This window comes from Syngnathus acus, chromosome 17 (genome assembly GCF_901709675.1).
Source record: "Syngnathus acus chromosome 17, fSynAcu1.2, whole genome shotgun sequence".
NCBI classification, from domain to species: domain Eukaryota; kingdom Metazoa; phylum Chordata; class Actinopteri; order Syngnathiformes; family Syngnathidae; genus Syngnathus; species Syngnathus acus.
In genome coordinates, this window is record NC_051102.1 from 4,772,002 (window position 1) to 4,791,693 (window position 19,692).

The 19,692-nt window shown below is 45.4% G+C and overlaps 3 protein-coding genes and 2 long non-coding RNA genes across 6 annotated transcripts; 1 reads left to right on the plus strand and 4 right to left on the minus strand.

The window, feature by feature from the left end:
* Nucleotides 1-364: 364 nt before the first annotated feature.
* LOC119137035 (purine nucleoside phosphorylase-like) lies at nucleotides 365-4,205 on the plus strand. Its single transcript, XM_037275997.1, has 6 exons — nucleotides 365-528; nucleotides 1,656-1,819; nucleotides 1,897-2,000; nucleotides 2,389-2,564; nucleotides 2,899-3,089; nucleotides 3,164-4,205. The coding sequence occupies exons 1-6, from the start codon at nucleotides 515-517 to the stop codon at nucleotides 3,382-3,384; spliced, it is 870 nt and encodes a 289-aa protein (XP_037131892.1). The 5' UTR covers nucleotides 365-514; the 3' UTR covers nucleotides 3,385-4,205.
* LOC119137036 lies at nucleotides 404-765 on the minus strand. The gene is made up of 2 exons (XR_005100848.1): nucleotides 645-765; nucleotides 404-609 (listed from the first exon to the last, which is right to left on the minus strand). It is a non-coding gene; the product is annotated as an uncharacterized LOC119137036 (long non-coding RNA).
* Nucleotides 2,129-2,899, minus strand: LOC119137037. The gene is made up of 2 exons (XR_005100849.1): nucleotides 2,661-2,899; nucleotides 2,129-2,599 (listed from the first exon to the last, which is right to left on the minus strand). It is a non-coding gene; the product is annotated as an uncharacterized LOC119137037 (long non-coding RNA).
* Nucleotides 4,206-4,888: 683 nt separating the features above from the next.
* On the minus strand, nucleotides 4,889-7,139 carry LOC119137034 (zinc finger protein 79-like). 2 transcript variants are annotated; one of them, XM_037275994.1, is made up of 3 exons: nucleotides 6,793-7,139; nucleotides 6,638-6,699; nucleotides 4,889-6,432 (listed from the first exon to the last, which is right to left on the minus strand). In XM_037275994.1, exons 1-3 carry the CDS (start codon nucleotides 6,995-6,997, stop codon nucleotides 5,563-5,565), a joined length of 1,137 nt encoding a protein of 378 aa, XP_037131889.1. In that variant the 5' UTR covers nucleotides 6,998-7,139; the 3' UTR covers nucleotides 4,889-5,562. The 2 variants fall into 2 exon arrangements, with proteins under 2 accessions (XP_037131889.1, XP_037131890.1); XM_037275995.1 differs by having other exon boundaries at nucleotides 6,638-6,715; nucleotides 6,793-6,929.
* Nucleotides 7,140-14,637: 7,498 nt separating this feature from the next.
* On the minus strand, nucleotides 14,638-17,282 carry LOC119137532 (zinc finger protein 569-like). Its single transcript, XM_037276917.1, has 4 exons — nucleotides 16,712-17,282; nucleotides 16,091-16,495; nucleotides 15,234-15,872; nucleotides 14,638-15,140 (listed from the first exon to the last, which is right to left on the minus strand). The coding sequence occupies exons 1-4, from the start codon at nucleotides 16,998-17,000 to the stop codon at nucleotides 14,683-14,685; spliced, it is 1,791 nt and encodes a 596-aa protein (XP_037132812.1). The 5' UTR covers nucleotides 17,001-17,282; the 3' UTR covers nucleotides 14,638-14,682.
* Nucleotides 17,283-19,692: the final 2,410 nt, after the last annotated feature.

Below are 19,692 nucleotides of genomic sequence, written 5' to 3' on the forward strand. Positions count from 1 at the left end.
CCAAACAAACGGAAACATGACAAAAATACCTAATTCAGTTTGTTGTTGCCTCAGTGAGAATCCAATTGTATCTATCGACCCAACTATCAGCCTATCCATCTTTCCCGTGACAGTTTCAGTTTGTACTCTTACTATAATACCCCTCTAAAATTGTTTGAAATGCTCCCACATTAACGCAATATGATTTGATAAAAGGACGTTCTGAAAAACGTTTAAAAAAACGTTGTTAGTACAAAAGAGGAGCTGCCCGAACAGTTCTTCTGCCGACAACTTAAAATGACGAGTGGCTCTTGAACGCAGCGGCCCGGTGCGCCTGCGTTATAGCGACGACCCACCACCGGTGACGTGTTTGGGGGCTGTGGCTGTCCGTTGGGAGTGGGGTTGAGAGGAAAGAGTCGTTTTACCGCGTCAAAAAATTCTCTTCGCATCATTACAGGCGCTCACAACAGGCAAAGCGCTCGACGCATCGGCACGTGACCGTCAGGATCAGGACGATCTGCATCATTGCCTCAGCATGGATTACACATTGTGAGTAGTTCTACAACCCTCGCAACATCCACTCGTCACGCGTGGAGCCTTCACAGCCGCTTGTCATTCAAACGTGACAACCTACCCGATGGAGTGGCGTACTTGAACGCGGTGACCCACCCGATGGAGTGGCGTACTTGAACGCGTTGCACCGCGGTCGTCGGGCTGTGATTCAGCCGCTTCTGAGCCGCACTATCCGGGAGCCAAGTTTTGAAATTTCATCGCACTTGAGGGGAATTTCAGTTCATGTGGTCCACTGTGACGACACTTACGGACTTTTGGAAACGGACGTTTCGTGACCGCCAAGGCTCGTTTCGCATCCTGAATAATTTTTTTCTTTCTTTTTTTTCTAAATGTACTTCACGCTTATGGAAAATTCCTTGAAGATTTAAGCCCTAAATTTTAGAGCATTGAACAGCGATGACGTCACACTAAGAACATTAAAGTAAAACGACGTCACAGAAACGCAGCAAATTGCGCTGTGTGTGTATGTATATATAATGTCCAGCGTGGTAGTTACTTATCGAGCTATATAGCACAATTGCTAAAATCATTTTTAACATGGAGGCAACTGAGCTGAGTAATTTTTTGTGGCCTTTGAAAAGCTTTAAAAAAAAAAATACAGGCAATTATGCTGTTAAGCTGACATCATAGAACACGATCTGTTATTAATGTGCCGTGATGTCATAAAGAGCATAAAATTGAAGTGTTGCTCAGAAGATTAAAGATTAGATTGTTTCCTTAACATAGTATGCTGCTGTGCGCCTTTAACATCTGTCTGGGGAGAAAATCAACAAGAAAAATTGGACAAGATGTGTTTTTATTTTGCCTCACTGCAACGTTCAACAAAGCATTTATCTCAAGATTAGATGTGTTAATGTACTTTGATGTCCGTGTCATGGAATTAAGATTCTTCAGTAAAAACAGTGCAGGATATGAGTCAGTTCCTGTTTCGTTTTATATCAACAGCCAGTTCCTGTTTCGTTTTATATCAGCAGCAAAATCGCCAACGATAAGACTATTAAGACAGTGCAGGATATGCTGCTTGCTATTTTGTTTCGTTTTATATCAGCAGCAAAATGCCCACCAATAAGCCTATTTAAAAATACATTTTTTGTTCTCGACAGCGATGACGAGTTTCAAGCGGCGGCCGACTGGCTGATGTCCAAAACGTCTTCCCGGCCCACCGTGGGCATCGTGTGCGGTTCGGGTTTGGGCGGTCTGGCCGAAATGCTCAAAGAGCCTCAAATCTTCAAGTATGCCGACATTCCCAACTTCCCACAAAGCACAGGTAAGGCAGGCGTTTTTTAACACGTGTGCAAGCATGTGTGTGCATGCTCATTAACAGCATGCGTTGTTACGTTTTAGTGCACGGCCACGCCGGTCAGCTGGTTTTTGGAACGCTCAAGGGAAAGGCCTGCGTTTGCATGCAGGGCAGGTTCCACCTGTACGAGGGATACCCCGTCCAGAAGGTGAGGCGAGGTCCACAGCTTTGCGGCGTTAAGAAAAAACAAATTCAAAGAATTGTGGGCGGGGGAGTGTTTTTACCCTGAAAAGAAGTGTTGAGAAAAGAGAAGTACTTAAAAAAGTGTTGAGAAAAGAGGTTTTTTTTTTATTTAACCACTTTTTTTAGTTTTTTTTTTTTTTAATTTATTGAACCACTTCTTTTAGATGTATCTCCCAACCGTCGCAGGCTTCAATTTTTTTTCAAATTCAATTAAGTCTTAATACGTCAGATTGGAATCATATTAAGGACATACTTGAATGATATTGTGATTGACATTTGGGAAAAAAAGTCGTATCAGAATGTGCCATGGCAGCAAGGGCAAAGCGGGTCACCCTCCTCCTCCCTCCCCGCAGGTGGCGCTGCCCATGCGCGTCTTCAAGCTGATGGGTGTGGAGACAGTGATCCTGACCAACGCGGCTGGCGGCCTCAACCGGGACTACAAGGTGGGCGATGTCATGATCATCAAAGACCACATCAACATCCCGGGATTCGCCGGAGTCAACCCCCTGGTGGGACCCAACCACGACAGGTGACGGACGGACGGCACACTCGCTTCAAGTCCAACTTGACCATGTTTGACTTTTTCCGTCCAAATAAATGCCATTTTCCCCCTTGACAGAAAGACATTGCCTGACTGTTCTGTAGAACCTTGTTGCGAGGTGTACTGTGTCCTCCGCTGTGACAGTCAAGTGTCAGATGACATTTTGTGGCCAACACCAGTGTATCGAGTTTAGTGTCATTAAAGAGATAACAAACAGGAGGAGCCAGTTGACCTAGCTAGCGCGCAGCTATTGTGGGCTTTGTGTGCACATGCCGAATCACCTGACATTTTGACATACTCATACTGTTTGGTCAACTTTCAGGTTCGGAGTGCGCTTCCCCTGCATGTCGGACGCATACGACCGTGACCTGTGCAAGCTGGCACACGAGGTGGCGGCTGAGCTGGACTTTTCCCACTACATGCGCGAGGGGGTCTACTGCGTGCTGGCAGGGCCCTCCTTCGAGACCATCGCCGAGTGCCTCATGTTACACCGGCTCGGGGCCGACGCCGTGGGTCAGCGTGGCTCCGGTCTCGTGTCGATAACTTTGTGAACCCAACTTACCTTTTCTGTCTTGGTGTCGGCGTAGGCATGAGCACGGTGCACGAGGTGATCGCGGCGCGCCACGCCGGCATGCGCTGCCTGGCCATGTCGCTCATCACCAACCGGGCAGTCATGGACTACGAGAGCCAGGCCAAGGCCAACCACGAGGAGGTCCTGGAGACCGCCCGCCAGCGGGCCGTGCAGCTCGAGCAACTGGTCGGCGCGCTGGTCGGCCGCCTGGAGCTGTGCCACAACAAGACCTTGTGAGGCGGGCCGTTGGGGGCGGTGTGCTCTTCCTGCTAAATATTAATATTTAATATTAACCCCCAAAATTAGCATCCCCTGGGATTTTATATTAATATTAAATTAATATTAACTCCCAAAATTAGCATCTCCTGGGATTTTATACTGACAAACTCCAGTCCCCAAAGCCAATTGATTTTTTTAGGAGTGTGACATCCATCACTCACAAGGAGGCGCATTCCATTTGGTTTCAATGGTATAGAATGGAAAGCACAAGCAACTCAACCCAAAGCAGGTTGCACTTAGCAACATGAAATGTAATAGCAATTTTGCTTATGAGTAGACACTCAAAAACGTCTGAAGAAAGAAACCAGACACGTCGGTCAGCCATCGTGGCTCAAAGCCACCACTCATTTCGGCCTCTTTGTAGACATACAATTTTCTTGAAAAATTCCACTCCCAAAGCCAGTTAGTTGCCTTGCCACCACAAAAAGCGTTTGCGGCCTCCTAGCATACAGGCCCAATACAAACTCCTGCAGTCAGTGTTGATGAAAGCGACTAACCGCTGTTTCACTCAAAAACCAACTTCTACTTTGAATTCAACTTGAAACCCTTGTACTACTTATTACGTAACTGAGTAAAGGGATTTTTGTAAAAGGTGTGACAGAATCTTAAATTGTAATTTAAGTTGAGCATGCTTTCCTGGTTGCTATATGACATTAATGTCGAGACATGTCAAAGGTGGACCGAAATTGTGAGGAGAAAAAAAAAGTCTTAACTGCACACGCACTTGACTTCCCCTTGAACGACTTATGCCATAAAAGACTTGCACATTACAAACTGAATTCTCAGAGGTCTTTTTTTCTTCCCTTTTTTAGCTACAACGATTACAATTTGGCTTTTGAAACAAGCCGTTCAATGATAAATGAATGATTTTTTTTCAATTTAGCCATTATATGCTTAGTGTTATATATTTGATGCAATTTATGTAAAAAAATAACAAAAACTAGTACAAATACAATAAGAATCAGACGTTAAAATACATTTTGAAGTGTTCCTGAACTTGTTTACCCGAGTTGTGGTGAAACATTAGCGTGATGTTTGAGAAAATTCCCCCATTGCTCATTCTTGATCTTCTCCTATTGGCACGATTACATTTTTTCTCAAGCCAAACACCCCCTTTCCTCCCTCCTCGTCCAACCAGACAGGAAAAGCTAGGAAATATTTTGCAGGCCACGTCAGTGCCGCCCGTACATGGTCATGAGAAGTTTTTCCGGTCCTCAAGGTCCTGCATGTTTTCTGATCCATCTGATTCAAATGATAGTGATCCAGCTTCTGCTAACCATTTGCTTAGTGGTTGCCTGAGGGCCACTTTTGCAGTCATTTTCACCACGTGTAAAGAAAGCTAAAGTGTCGAGCAAGCGCAAACACATTTGTTGATTACATCAGCTCTACAAGTCGGCTCACACGTGTAACATTCAAAGAGCTTAAACATTTGAACCTCATGTAACTCAATAAACCACCAAAGTTCTTCAATAGCATATATTTTCTTAATCTACATTTTGGTTTTAGTCTAATTTTGGATTGCCTTTGTCAACAATTTCATGTGATCAAGAATCCTGACTTGCATTCCCCTGGGACTTTTCCCAGCTGCACGCACGCACGCACGCAGAGAAAATATGCAGCCAAACAGGCAGGCCTTGCCAACGAGAGGAAGTCATGGAACTCGAGTATTTTGCAATGAGGCTTAGCGTAAAGGCTAAACGCAGGTCTCACTAAAGTGATTGTTCCAACAAGAATCATTTAATGGTCAGAGCGAAAAAGTCACACTCGTGTCATGCAGCAGTTCTTATATCAGCGTACAGATGAGTCATTTCGCTACCTGTCACACTTCTGCCATGGATTGCAGTATGAGAAAAACACCCAACGTCATGCGGCGTGCTGGCGCTTGCAAATTGAGCCCAATAAGTCTCGTATGAGGGTTGTCAGGCTGCGGGGAGGCCTGCTGGGCTCGCAGGCGGTGGAGCCGGAGGAGACTTGCACCATGTGAGCAACCTCAAGCTGCCGGTCGAGCTGCTCCTTGCCTAGCTCATTTATCGATATCCACGGCAACCGTGCGCTGGGTGGAATTGCCGTCCGATCGAGCAAGCAGACCGGCAACACTTCTCTTGCTGTACAAGGTCCGCACCAAGGCAAGCCGCGTCAGCCATACGTGTGAATCACGCAGTGGCGCTTGAGGTGGTGCATGAGGATGAAGGTCTTGCCGCACTCGGCACAGTTGTACGGCCGCTCGCCGCTGTGCGTGCGCTGGTGCACGCGCAGGCTGCTCTGCTGCGTGAAGCGCTTGCCGCACTGCAGGCAGCCATACGGCTTCTCGCCCGTGTGCGTGCGGTAGTGAATGCTGAGGTGCGACGAGCACTGAAAGCCTTTGCCGCACACCGTGCACCAGAAGACCCGCTTGCGCTTGTGGCTTTGCTGGTGCAGCTTCAACTGCTGCAGGCGCCAGAAGGTCTTGCCACACTGCGCACAGGCCAAGCCCCGCAGGGAGGGGCGCTGGGCGGCGTCTGGCTGGCCGAAAGCCTGCCGCGTGGCGGTCGCTGCCGGCACGTCCGACGCTTCCCCGGCTTGCGGGTAGATCTGCTCCTTGCGCAGGTCCGACTGAGGTCCGGGCGGAAAAGCGGACGCCGGGGGCTCCTTGGGGTACTCTCTGTCGTTAGCGCCGTTAGAGGATGGCTGCGAGGGGCCGCTCGACCTTCGCGTCTCAGCAAATGCATCTGAGTACTCGTCCACCACGCTGGAAAAGTCCGGGAAGGCAGAGTCGATATCGTCACCTTCGATGATGGACGACCACACCTGGTGGTCTCGATCGTCCAGAGACAAGTCAGCCAGTCGGTTTTGCTTGACGGCGCCCAGCTGGCACCCGTTCCGACCGAAGCTGCCTGACGCCGTTTCCTCTTTCTCCGTCTTGACCGCCATGTGGAGGCCGTGCTCATCCGACGCAAACGAGTCGCCGTCAAAGTGACCGGAGCCGGCAGGATCGCTGATCCACAGAACCTCATCTGGACTCTCTTCCTTGATGGTGAAAGAAGAGTTGGGGTCAAACTGAACAACGCAAGAAGAAGGAGCATTACAGTGCACTTTGAAAGTCTAGAGCTTCTTGAAAACCAGAAACAAGGCTTGAAATTCTAACGCTAAAATCAGTTCACCAGTGATGGGACGGACACTAAGCGGACGCAAATGCCATGTCAATAGTGTGAAGCGCTTTCATCTGACTCACTTTGATGAGTCCTGTTGTGTGGGTACCACTTCCTCCGTCACTTCCTCTGTCCATTAAGCTTTCTAGACACAATAAAAGCTAATTAGGCAAGATTGTTTTTGTTTGTATGTGAAAACCTCATTTGACTGTCTTTTTTTTTTTGTGACGCTTCTTACCGAACACTCGCTGCATCTGCGCGTTATTACTCTCGGCGGCGAGCAGCTTCCTCTTCAACATCTCGTTCTCGCTTTGCTTCCGCGAGATTTCCAAGTGCAGGAAGGCACTATTGTCATCGACCAGCTTGCTGATTTCCGCCACCGCCGCCTTCACCAAAACCTCCATGATGGACGACAGCTGCGTTTGAAAAGCGACGCACGCCATGTTTCCTTATACTCTACGAGCACACCCACGTGGAGGGGAGGGGGGGGGGGCAACTAATGTGTGCGTTTAATGGCCAGACGTTGGTTAAATGGTACGAGGACGCTGTGGGAAACGCTTCATCCCGATTTCCGAGCTCACTTCCTCATGACATGGGACATAGTGTTGGCTCGTGAGTGAACGATTCGTTCAAAAAACCGACTTCTTTCAGGGAACGAGAGTGAACGAATCCTTTTTTCAGTTCGTATGACTTCAACCAGGAGGTGTCGGTAATGCGCATTGAAGCTGGTGCCACCTCCTCGTAAAACAAAACGAAGAAGAAAATGACGTAAGTTCCCGTTCACGAACGAGTCGTGAATTGCATTTCCCGTTCGCCAACTGAACGGATCTGTGCGTAAACGAGTAAGTGATTTGCATTTCCAGGTCATCGCGAGAACGGATCAATGAGGGAACGAATCAGGGCCGGTTCTAGGAATGCACATAAGAGGGGGCAGTCAGAAATGTGAAGGGGGCATGTTCTTTTTTTTTTTTTTTTTTTTTTTACACATTTTTAACACTGTTAGTGTTTTCTTCACGGCAGTTGTTAGCTGTGTGTCCAGATCTCAACCTGGAGAAGTGGATTGCACTCTGTCAGGCCTCTACACGAAGACCTGTCCAGCTTGGGTGTCCCACCTGAAGATTAAAGCTTCTGCTGGTATTGCTCTTAGGGTCACTGAGGCACGCAAACCCCCTGATCACAATAAGGTGGCAATCTCTCCGGGGGGGGAACATATAATATGAATGTTATATTAACTATTATTTGAGTTGTCGTTAATCATTAGTTATATCACGGGTCATTACGACGAGTTTGGTGGAGTTTTTACTGCTTCTTCCAACTCCTACCGCGCTGACTGTAACTTGACACTCTCTGGCTGCGTCTTGCCTCATTTGCATACTCACAGTGATTGGATGTTTACGGAGGGGCGCGGAGTCCTGACAGCAGGCTGTGTGAGGACACACACTGCACCGACATGAGAGAAGAGAGGGGGCTGATTAACGTGTGTTTCTATCAGCGGATTTTTCACTTCTAAAAGTTTGATTCGAGGGGGCAGGACATCTGTTTGAGGGGGCGTTGCCCCCTCTTGCCCCTGCGTAGAGCCGGCACTGGAACGAATCCTGACTTTCCCGTTCGCGAACGAGTTAATGGGTGAACTGCCGTCCCGTGCATCAACGGATCAGTCAGTGAACGTGTTGCGTCTCCTGGCGTGAACTATGTAAGCCAGAATGTCGATTTACGATTTGCCAAGGAAAGAAAGAACCACTCACTGAAACACCACTTCTTTTATGCACGTTTTCTCCAAGCTAACGGCTAACTTTATTGCATGAAGGGATGCGCCGTTATGCAACAACTTCTCTTTGGGAATCTTTATTTTATAACACTTAAAATAACGTGTATGCATATATACGCCTAAATATTGTTATCCAATATATCTACTGCAATTTCACATTAGATTTCTGGTTTGAAATGTACTATTATTATTATTATTTTAATAAACATTAAAACCTGTTCAAACTTGTCTGGTGTTTTATTCCTTGTTTTTATTTTTTTGGGCATGAAAATAAAAATCTGACATTTGGTTAACTGTTTTATATGACAATATGTATATGTGTTTTACGTTGTGTAATATGTTTTGGTGTCCCCCAGAATAAAGAGCAAGTAGTCAAATACACATTCTTGACACGTACAAAAAATGCATAAAGTTATTAGGTACACCTGAAAATGGTGGTGTACCTAATGTAGTGTCCGTGTGACGTCACAGATCAACCAGCCAATCAGGAGGTGGGGGTGAGGGCGGGTGTGGCACTTTTCACTTTCAGTTCAGCTTTGGCCAAGATTTTTCCCTAATGAAGTGGCCTGTTATTAGGTACACCTGAAAATGACGGTGTACCTAAAAGAGTGTCTGTGTGACGTCACAGAGCAAACTGCCAATCAGAAAGTGGGGTTGAGGGCGGATGTGGCACTTTTCACTTTCAGTTAAGCTTTGGCCATGATTTTTCCCTAATGAACTGGCTGTTATTAGGTACACCTAAAAATGGCGATGTACCTAATGGAGTGTCCGAGTGATGTCACAGATCAACCAGCCAATCAGAAAGTGGGGGTGAGGGCGGGTGTGGCACTTTTCACTTAAACCAGGGGTGTCGACCTCCAGTCCTCAAGGGGCCGCGTTCCAATATGTTTTCCAAGTTACCCTCGTTAAGTGCACCTGCGTGAAAAGTTTTAGCCACTTTCACGTTCTGTTGGAGCTAAAACTTTTCACGCAGGTGCACTTAACGAGGGAATCACACGGACACTCCATTAGGTACACCGCCATTTTCAAGTGTACCTAATAACAGGCCACTTTATTAAGGAAATATCAAACAGCGAACAGTGATCTTGGAAAACATGTTGGAATGCGGCCCCGAGGACGAGAGTTGACACCTCTGACCTTTGACCATGATATTTCCCTAATAAAGTGGCCTGTTATTAGGTACACTTGAAAATGGCGGTGTACCTAATGGAGTGTCCGTGTGATTCCCTCGTTAAATGCACCTGCGTGAAAAGTTTTAGCTCCTACAGAACGTTAAAGTGGCTAAAACCTTTCACGCAGGTGCACTTAACGAGGGAATCACACGGACACTCCATTAGGTACACCGCCATTTTCAAGTGTACCTAATAACAGGCCACTTTATTAAGGAAATATCAAACAGCGAACAGTGATCTTGGAAAACATGTTGGAATGCGGCCCCAAGGACTAGAGCTTGACACCTCTGACCTTTGACCATGATATTTCCCTAATAAAGTGGCCTGTTATTAGGTACACTTGAAAATGGCGGTGTACCTAATGGAGTGTCCGTGTGATTCCCTCGTTAAGTGCACCTGCGTGAAAAGTTTTAGCTCCTACAGAACGTTAAAGTGGCTAAAACTTTTCACGCAGGTGCACTTAACGAGGGAATCACACGGACACTCCATTAGGTACACCGCCATTTTCAAGTGTACCTAATAACAGGCCACTTTATTAAGGAAATATCAAACAGCGAACAGTGATCTTGGAAAACATGTTGGAATGCGGCCCCAAGGACTAGAGCTTGACACCTCTGACCTTTGACCATGATATTTCCCTAATAAAGTGGCCTGTTATTAGGTACACTTGAAAATGGCGGTGTACCTAATGGAGTGTCCGTGTGATTCCCTCGTTAAGTGCACCTGCGTGAAAAGTTTTAGCTCCTACAGAACGTGAAAGTGGCTAAAACTTTTCACGCAGGTGCACTTAACGAGGGAATCACACGGACACTCCATTAGGTACACCGCCATTTTCAAGTGTACCTAATAACAGGCCACTTTATTAAGGAAATATCAAACAGCGAACAGTGATCTTGGAAAACATGTTGGAATGCGGCCCCGAGGACTAGAGCTTGACACCTCTGACCTTTGACCATGATATTTCCCTAATAAAGTGGCCTGTTATTAGGTACACTTGAAAATGGCGGTGTACCTAATGGAGTGTCCGTGTGATTCCCTCGTTAAGTGCACCTGCGTGAAAAGTTTTAGCTCCTACAGAACGTTAAAGTGGCTAAAACTTTTCACGCAGGTGCACTTAACGAGGGTAACTTGGAAAACATATTGGAACGCGGCCCCGAGGACTAGAGCTTGACACCTGTGACCTTTGACCATTATATTTCCCTAATAAAGTGGCCTGTTATCAGGTACACTTGAAAATGGCGGTGTACCTAATGGAGTGTCCGTGTGATTCCCTCGTTAAGTGCACCTGCGTGAAAAGTTTTAGCTCCAACAGAACGTGAAAGTGGCTAAAACTTTTCACGCAGGTGCACTTAACGAGGGTAACTTGGAAAACATATTGGAACGCGGCCCCTCGAGGACTGGAGGCCGACAACCCTGGTTTAAGAGAAAAGTGCCACACCCGCCCTCACCCCCACTTTCTGATTGGCTGTTTGATCTGTGACGTCACACGGACACTCCTTTAGGTACGCCGCCATTTTCAGGTGTACCTAATAACAGGCCACTTCATTACGGAAAAATCATGGCCAAAGCTGAACTGAAAGTGAAACGTGTCACACCCACCCTCACCCCCACCTCCTGATTGGCTGGTTGATTGGTGACGTCACACGGACACTCCATTAGGTACACCGCCATTTTCAGGTGTACCTAATAACTTTATGCATTTTTTGTACGCGTCAAGAATGTGTATTTGACTACTTGCTCTTTATTTTGGGGAACACCAACACATATAACGTAAAACACATATACATAGTTATATAAAGCAGTTAACCAAATGTCAGATTTTTGTTTTCATGCCCAAAAAAATAAAAACAAGGAATAAAACACCAGACAAGTTTTAACACGTTTTAATGTTTATTAAAATAATAATAAATAATAATAATAATACACCAACTCCTATAACAACGTAAAACACATAGTCATATAAAGCAGTTAACCAAATTTGTTTTCATGCCCAAAAAACAAAAACAAGGAATAAAACACCAGACAAGTTTTAACACGTTTTAATGTTTATTAAAATAATAATAAATAATAATAATAATACACCAACTCCTATAACAACGTAAAACACATATTGTCATATAAAGCAGTTAACCAAATGTCTGATTTTTGTTTTAATTGGCGAATATAAAAACAAGGAATAAAACACCAGACAAGTTTTAATATAAATGATTATTTAAAAATAACTAATAATAAAAGTAAATTTCAAACCAGCAATCTAATGTGAAATTCCAGTAGATATATTGGATAACAATATTTCGGGGTATATATGCATACACGTTATTTAAAAACTACTATAAATGTCAAGATTACCCAAAGAGAAGCATAATCTCCCCGTTTTTGCATAAAAGAAGTGGTGTTTCAGTGAGTGGTTCTTTCTTTCCTTGGCAAATCGTAAATCGACATTCTGGCTTACATAGTTCACGCCAGGAGGGAAACGCAACACGTTCACTGACTGATCCGTTGATGCACGGGAAGGAAGGCAGTTCCCATTGACTCGTTCGCGAACGGGAAAGTCAGGATTCGTTCCCTCACTGATCCGTTCTCGCGATGAACTGGAAATGCAAATCACTCACTGACTGACACGTTCACTCACAGAACCGTTCAGATGGCGAACGGGAAATGGAATTCACGACTCGTTTGTGAACGAGAAGTTACGTCATTTTCTTCTTCGTTTTGTTTTACGGTGATGTGGCACCAGCTTCAATGCGCATTACTGACACCTACTGGTTGAAGTCATATGAACTGAAAAAAGAATTCGTTCACGCGTTCACTGAAAAGATGCGGTCTTTTGAACGAATCGTTCACTCACGAGCCAACACTAGCACACGGCACAGACAGAGCAGGCGATAAAAAGTGCAGTGGGACACCATGTAAAAATATTGAAAAGATATTATAATATAATATAATATTGATAATATTGAACTTTTTATTTATTTATTTGTTTTCTCTAATGTTAATAACATGGGGGGGGGCGCAAAATGTTTTCTTCTCCCTAGGAGGGGCATCACAAAATAATTGAGAAGCACTGGATTAGGTACACCTGAAAATGGCGGTGTACCTAATAGAGTGTCCGAATGACGTCACAGATCAAACAGCCAATCAGAAAGTGGAGGTGAGGGCGGGTGTGGCACTTTTCACTTTCAGTTCAGCTTTGGCCATGATTTTTCCCTAATGAACTGGCCTGTTATTAGGTACACCTGAAAATGGCGGCGTACCTAATGGAGTGTCCGTGTGACGTCACAGATCGTCGAAAGATTCGTTTGAACGAATCTTTTGAAAGAACTGATTCTAAGGATTCAGTTCACTTAAAGGAACTGTAATGCATATCACTAGTGTGTGCGTATGTTCCGCTCTACACTGAGTGAATACTCCTTGCGCACACTCTTCCAGTGATACCGCCACCTACTGCAGTGGATGTCTAATTACCCTTTAATCTTGTACAGCCAAAAGAAAAGCATGTTCCCTGGTGTAACACGCGCCCCACTATTTGAGAAGCACTGCATTAGGTACACCGCCATTTTAGGTGTTAGTTGTATTATTTGATGTATATGTTGTTCCCACGGGATGTTGTAAAATAGAGAAAAACGTGTGCGTTACCCTTGTCGACATTACCATGTGTTTACTTGTTTTTTGTCTGGTGTATTGCTTAGTTGTGTGTGTTATTGAAGTTAAAATAAATAAATAAATAAATAAATAAAAACGGATCAGTGTGTGTGTGTGGGGGGGCGATTCGTTGAACGATTCGTTTGAACGAATCTTTTGAGTGAACTAATTCTAAAGATTCTGTTCACTTAAAAGAACTGGAATGCACATCCCTAGCGGGCATACCGTAAATGACCTACTAAATGCGCAAGACGTTTGGCAAAAACGTCATGACGTACTTGTCTTCATGATTGTCTGTAGCTGTAAATGGTAGCAGCACTTATTTTTAAAATGTATTTAAAAATGAAAATACAGAATTTATGTGTTTAAGTGCTCCTTAAATAAACATGACTTGAGCTGATGTAGCTGTAGTTGCTAATGCTAGCAAGAGTTGCCTATTTTGTTTTAAGTTAGTTTTGATGCAACGTTCCTTTTTTAAAATAATCTTACTGTTCAGTGTAACAAACCCACACACTTGATGAATGCACTTTTATTCGGTTTCATATACAAAGAAAAAACATCCCTTTTGCACAAAGAACATTTGAAAAAAATGACCAATGACTACACAGTTCAAGGTAATACTTTGTGAGATCAATAACAAAGCAATCAGAACTCCAGGTTGTGGTTCTCGTACAAAACGGTCATATACACAAAAGTACAGTGATACACCACTATGTTGAAATTTCTCACACGGAGTGTTTCCCGTTTGCCATGGGTTTAATGTAAGTTATTTAGAAGTACGGTTTCCCTTGCAAAGCACTACAAAGTGTTCACCTTTGGAATTACCACACTACACTAACCCGGGGGACATGATGCATTACATAACCAAAGTGAGTCATGGTTGCACATGAATTAGCTGTTGCATTGTGGTCCAGTACACGATATTAAAGCTTTTTAAACCCTCCTTTTATGCTACATAAACCTTTCCCATTCCCTTAATTATAACCATTCCCACACTGCTGTGTGCATGTACTGTACTTTTACAGTAAATAAAAGAACACGTGTGATATAAGGCAGTTCTTTTGTTCAGACAATATAAGGCAGTTCTTTTGTTCAGACAAGTGAAAATGTTTTAGATTTTACCTGCTGAAACCCACGAAGTGGCGAGGGATCACTGTGTTAGGGAAATGGTCAGCCAGGTTCATTTTTACAAAATGTGGGACAAACACTGCGTTGGCTTTGAAACAATACACCCATAACAGTCACATGATTTAACGCTGCAATAGATAGGAGAAAGGCGTTACAATCACATTTAATACACCACGTTCAAATAATACTGGTTCACTTACACACAACCAAATGAAATGCAGCCAGTTCTCCACAACATTCCGCACGAGTGACCGCAGCAAGGTCATGTTTCATGTCAAACAGCAGCGCTTCGGATAAAACATTCCTCAACATCATTTTGGTAGATTGCGACGGCTGTTTGTTCTCTTATTGTTTTCTGTTTCTCAAAATCAAAACGAGATGAGATCAAAGACACACAAGAGCTTGGTCAACATTCTTTCTACCGGTGGACTTTGACGTGCACTTGCAGTTTGTCGGCGTGGTCGAAGCTCTGACCGCAGACGTCGCACTTGAACACCGCGTCGCTTTTGCACCGGTGCCTCTCGAAAAGAACAAACGAGTCGAAACTCTGCCCGCACGCCGAGCAGATGTAGCAGTTTCGAGCCGAGTTGGAGGACGGCGGACCGAAGTCTGCTACGGTCCCGTCCTCGTGTGCCGCCACCATCCCCCCTTGCGAGAACGGATCCAGCATATCCATCTCGCCATTGGTGGCATAATGGCGCCACTTGCCGGTGTCTAAATAGGCGTCGCTTTCGCCCACCTCACCGTACTGGCACCTGCTCACCGGGTCGGTCAGGGTTTCCAACCCGAGCAAGGGATCGGGGGTCGGCTTCTGCGGGCGAGTGTCGGGCATGGGCTGCGTGAGGGGATGCGGCCCCTGTGCTTCCTTGTTGGTGTCTGGAAACAAAAGAGAAATGCGACGCACTTGAGTCAATCAGCTTTTTCGTTTGTGTGGCGTATTTCCATTTTGCAAGGTGTCATGGCCCGAACCGTTCCTGTGCGTCTTCATGTGGCACTTGAGGCTGGACTTCTGGTTGAAGCATCGTCCGCAAATGTGGCACCCGTAGGGCTTTTCGCCCGTGTGGATGCGCAGGTGTCGCTCCAGGTGTCCGGCACGCACAAACATCTTACCGCAGTACGAGCAGTAGAAGCATTTCTTGGGCCGGAACTCCCGGTAAAAGGAGCCGGTGCCGTTTTGGTCGTGGTCGGACGGCTCCCATGGCGGACCGGTGGCGGACCGGGGGTATGGCAGCTGCGATGACATCACGAGGTTGTTGTTGTTTTCGCCATAAGGTTTTCCGGGAAAGACAAACGTACGGCAAGAGGTCTCGGCGTGAGCCGCAATGAGCAGAGCACCCGCCGGGACCTCTCCGCCGTTCTGCGGCGACCGATCGTTTGTCCCGTCACATAAAGATGATGACTTTTGCTTGTCCGCCGCTTCCCCTTCAGGCTGCGTCACGCTCTCCTCCATGGGCTCCGATTTGACCGCTGCAATATGAGACGATTCCGGACGGTCGGCGAAGACCCCCTCGGACGCCGACGTGATGTTGCCCTCTGCTGGATGATGGGTGTCGGGGCTCGAGTGCTGCGCCGGGGTGTGTTGGATGTCAGCTGGCGCCAACTGAAGAGCTACAAGGACAAGTTGGTGACTTAAGACTGAAAAAGAGCAACTTGAGGCAAAAGTTTTTACTCCAAGCAAGATATTCTGATTAATATTGCAGTGGTGAGATAAGAGTTCATCAGATGAATTGATCCATTGTCAATCTCCGGTCCGAAAACACCCACTGCTGTCAACTGAAATTGTTAACCTAAAGGCAGGATTTGAACACAAATGGCCTGTGACTTACATCTCTGGTGGATCTTGGTGTGCTCCTTGAGGCTGCCCTTCTGGTTGAAGCGTCGCCCGCAAACGTCGCAGCGGTACGGTTTTTCCCCCGTGTGGATCCTCTTGTGCCGCTCCAGGTTCCCGGAATGCTCAAAATATTTGCCGCAGAAGGGGCAGGACAAACCCCGCTTGAACAGCAGCCGGTTGACCATTCGCCGCCGTATGTTGCTATACAAGTGGCGGTGCGCCCCGCGGCCGGCAGTTCCTGTCTGCCGCTCGTCCGCCAAAGTTTCACCCAGGTTTTCCCGCGGTCTTTCCGTCGGCGGACCGGGTTGATCGCAATCGGCCGGTTCCACGGGTTCCTGCTTCACAACGACATCGGGAAAGTCGCTTTGGAGCTTTTCGGGCTTCTCAGCTTTGGCGACACCTGTGGACGGACGAGATTGTTTCCGGACTCAGTAATTGAAATATAACAAGAATATGAGTTTATATGAGCATCATATGACTTCGTTACAGCCCAAACGTGATGTCTCGACGTCAAGCAGAAATTTCCACGGAAAACTAAATTGTCGAATGTGTATGAATATGTGCACATTGAGTGTGCAACCTTAAATGGTCTGTGGGTCAAAACTAAGAAACATACTGCCATCATCCAACGAAGCTGCACCGAGTGGAGCGCACTCCAACCGGGGTGCGAGCTGCTGCTGCGCTCCCCGCAAGTTGTCCGCCATGCGATGGGCGGCTCTCAGCTCGCCGTGCAGCACCTCCACGCTGCTTCTCAGCCGCCGAATCTCGTGTTCCCGCTGGGTCACCTCCAAGCGCAACACCACCATGCCGTCCTCCACCACTTTGGTGATCTGCGCCGCGGCGGCGTTGCACAGGGCGGTGATGATGGAGCCGATCTGGCTGTGAAGAGCCGTGCCGCTCGACATGACGGCGCCGTGGGGTCACGGAGAAAACAGTCTCAAGCACTGGGGGGAAAGTTACACTTGGGCGGGGTGGTCGACTTAGTTTGGCCTGGGCATCGTGTGTGATGTTTGGCGCTAGCTGAATAGCTAATTAGGTGTAAACACAAGTGCAGGTTGGGCCGGAAATCGTGGTGAACGTTATGCCGTAAAGCAGCTCAAAGAGACGTTAGGCAACTTCGCAACGCTCGATGCTGTAAAAAACAGCGCCGAGTGGAAATGGTGCGGCGATGTTGCTTGTTTATTCCCAAAAAAAAACACTCCCCAAAAACGTATCAATCAAAAGGAACTAACTACGTCCCGCAGCAGAGATGTTTGTTTTTACAAATACGACTGAACGACACAATACAAAAGAAGAGGGCAAACGGAATTCACAAGCGCATTTATGAACAAAAAAAAAGTTGTACATCTCCATTCATCCTTTGACATAGGATGCATTTGCACAGATGTTTGTCGATGTCTATTTTGAAATGAACTTCTAAAAATATTTGGGGGTGGGGGGGCACGTAAGGGAATTTATCTGGCTCTTACATTGATCTTATCTATCTTATCGAGAATTTTAATTATGTATTTCCTCTTAAGGGTTGATAAGGGACATCATGTGTGGGGTGAAGCGTGACTTTCTTTTAAAACCGGCACACCTTGCTACACAGGTACCTGTGACTTCATTTTTATATTGTTGTCTAGCACCCCCTTGTGGTGCCACTTGTCACACGTAATTGATAAAAACATCAGGATTACTATACAATTGTGATTTATAATGGAAGTCAATCTGACCAAATATGTCACTTATATGCATTTCAGGATTAAGTGACATATTTCCAAACTGCAATGGTTTAGAAAATAGCAGCCTGGTATCCTTTTGATCATTGACAACACCCTGAGTGTAATTTCAGCACCATAGCTGCTTTTTTTTTTAAATGCTTTGTGTTTGATGGAGGAAGAAAAAAATAAAATAATACATCAAAAGGCTTAAAATAGAACCATGAGGGTTAAGGCTCCAGTAGTGGAAAAACCTGCTGGCCTAACAAGTCGACAGCGTGATGACAAGGCAGTTTACAGAGATTAAAAAAAATCACAGCCAAAATAAAAAAAGACAAGCTTTACTACGGGGAAATCTGCAGACAAAAGTGACGAGAGAACTGGCTGACACTTGTTCCATGGCGTGGTGGTCCAGTTCCACCAGTCTGGTATATTTGTGCATCACTTCGATTTGACATGTATCTCGACACATGAGGTACAACATGATGCGAGGACGCTATATTTCCAAGTGGAACATTTCGATTTGGATCCATTTGATGTCCTCACGTCTTTGAAACCAAAACCAGTATTCCTATTCAACTCGTGTTTCCCTCCACATTTTTGTTTGGTTCTATTTTGAATTGATTTCACTTCATTTATTTATCCATGCTGCAATTTGAATTTGTAATTTGATTGTTTTATTGTTTTGTTGTGAACCTTTTTTAATGAAACCAAATAAGTGCACGTTTCTTTTCGGTCAGTGTTGAAGAAGCATGTTGCACAATATTTGTTTAATCGCGCTCTCAAAAAAGGTGTCGCAAAAATCTGAAACCCCCAAAATGTTATCTCAGATCTCTCATTTCCTACAAACAGCATCCAAACTTGTTCCTTTCTCGTACTTAGTGTTACCACACAGCACGCTTGTGACGTTCATGCATTGTTGCGTTAAGATCAAGTTTTTCTTGTTGCCCAAAACTAAGTAGTACTGTATATAATTTGGCACGCTGTACTCACACTGGAATCCAACCTGTTCAGGCGTAAATTTGTAGTCTTTGATTTGGGCATAAAGGCAAACACGTTTGCTTTGCTGTTTATAAAATGAAGGCTCAAAATCCTCAGATCAGCGGCTTCAATTATACTTAATTGTCGTTATAAAATGATTGAAGGTTCAAAATCCTCAGATCAGTTGCTTCAACTATACTTAATTGTCGTTGATGCGATCAGAAATTCACTTCGAGTCCATTAAAACATCACGCGTGACTACAAAAACTTTCGACGATTACTCCAATTTGTCTCGACGGTAATGTTTACAAAAGCAGGTAGACGAGGTTTGTCAAAGACTCAACTCGGTGCGAGGAATTTCCAGACGAGGCCCCCAGGCCAAGTCTGGAAACAAAATGGGGAATTTCAATTTCAGAGCAAATTCAATTTCAATGGCATTTGATGTCGATTGCCTTTCCTTTGTTACACGTTACGTTCGTAGAAGCCTTTGACGCTTGCAAAATATGAACGTTAGGGTCATTGGAGGTTCCGCACTCAACAAATTGCTCAACTTTGTTTCATTGAAGTCTGATGATGGAAAAAAATGTGCATATTTGGTGGAAATTGTTGCAAATGTATTTGTGTGTGTGTGGGCAAGTTGCATAATTGACGGGTTGAGGTCGCGCCTCTCACCATGAGCAGCTAATCTGAGCTATTTTGTTTTTTTCTGGCTGACCTCACATTGACATCCATGACCCCATTTTTGACACAAAGCATTGTTTCTTTTCACATGAGGAAAATACGAACAAAACAAGTTTTTTTTTCCCATAAGGCGTCTGATGGTCGAAACTCGCTCATCTATTTCCTCTTCGGTTAATGTCAGAGGAATGCAAGATGGCTTGGCCATACAAGAGTTGGCATTGTTGCGTTTTTTTGG

Bases quoted from the DNA above. Each gene is read 5' to 3' on its own strand.
- LOC119137035 (XM_037275997.1), top strand. The intron at 1,820-1,896 runs GTAAGGCAGGCG...GTTACGTTTTAG, and splicing joins CAACTTCCCACAAAGCACAG to TGCACGGCCACGCCGGTCAG. The intron at 3,090-3,163 runs GTCAGCGTGGCT...GTGTCGGCGTAG, and splicing joins GCTCGGGGCCGACGCCGTGG to GCATGAGCACGGTGCACGAG.
- LOC119137034 (XM_037275994.1), bottom strand. From the start codon at position 6,997: ATGGCGTGCGTCGCTTTTCAAACGCAGCTGTCGTCCATCATGGAGGTT. The intron at 6,700-6,792 runs GTAAGAAGCGTC...TATTGTGTCTAG, and splicing joins GCAGATGCAGCGAGTGTTCG to AAAGCTTAATGGACAGAGGA. The intron at 6,433-6,637 runs GTGAGTCAGATG...TTCACCATCAAG, and splicing joins ACACAACAGGACTCATCAAA to GAAGAGAGTCCAGATGAGGT.
- LOC119137532 (XM_037276917.1), bottom strand. From the start codon at position 17,000: ATGTCGAGCGGCACGGCTCTTCACAGCCAGATCGGCTCCATCATCACC. The intron at 16,496-16,711 runs GTATGTTTCTTA...GTCCGTCCACAG, and splicing joins AGCTTCGTTGGATGATGGCA to GTGTCGCCAAAGCTGAGAAG. The intron at 15,141-15,233 runs GTTCGGGCCATG...TTTTGTTTCCAG, and splicing joins CATGAAGACGCACAGGAACG to ACACCAACAAGGAAGCACAG.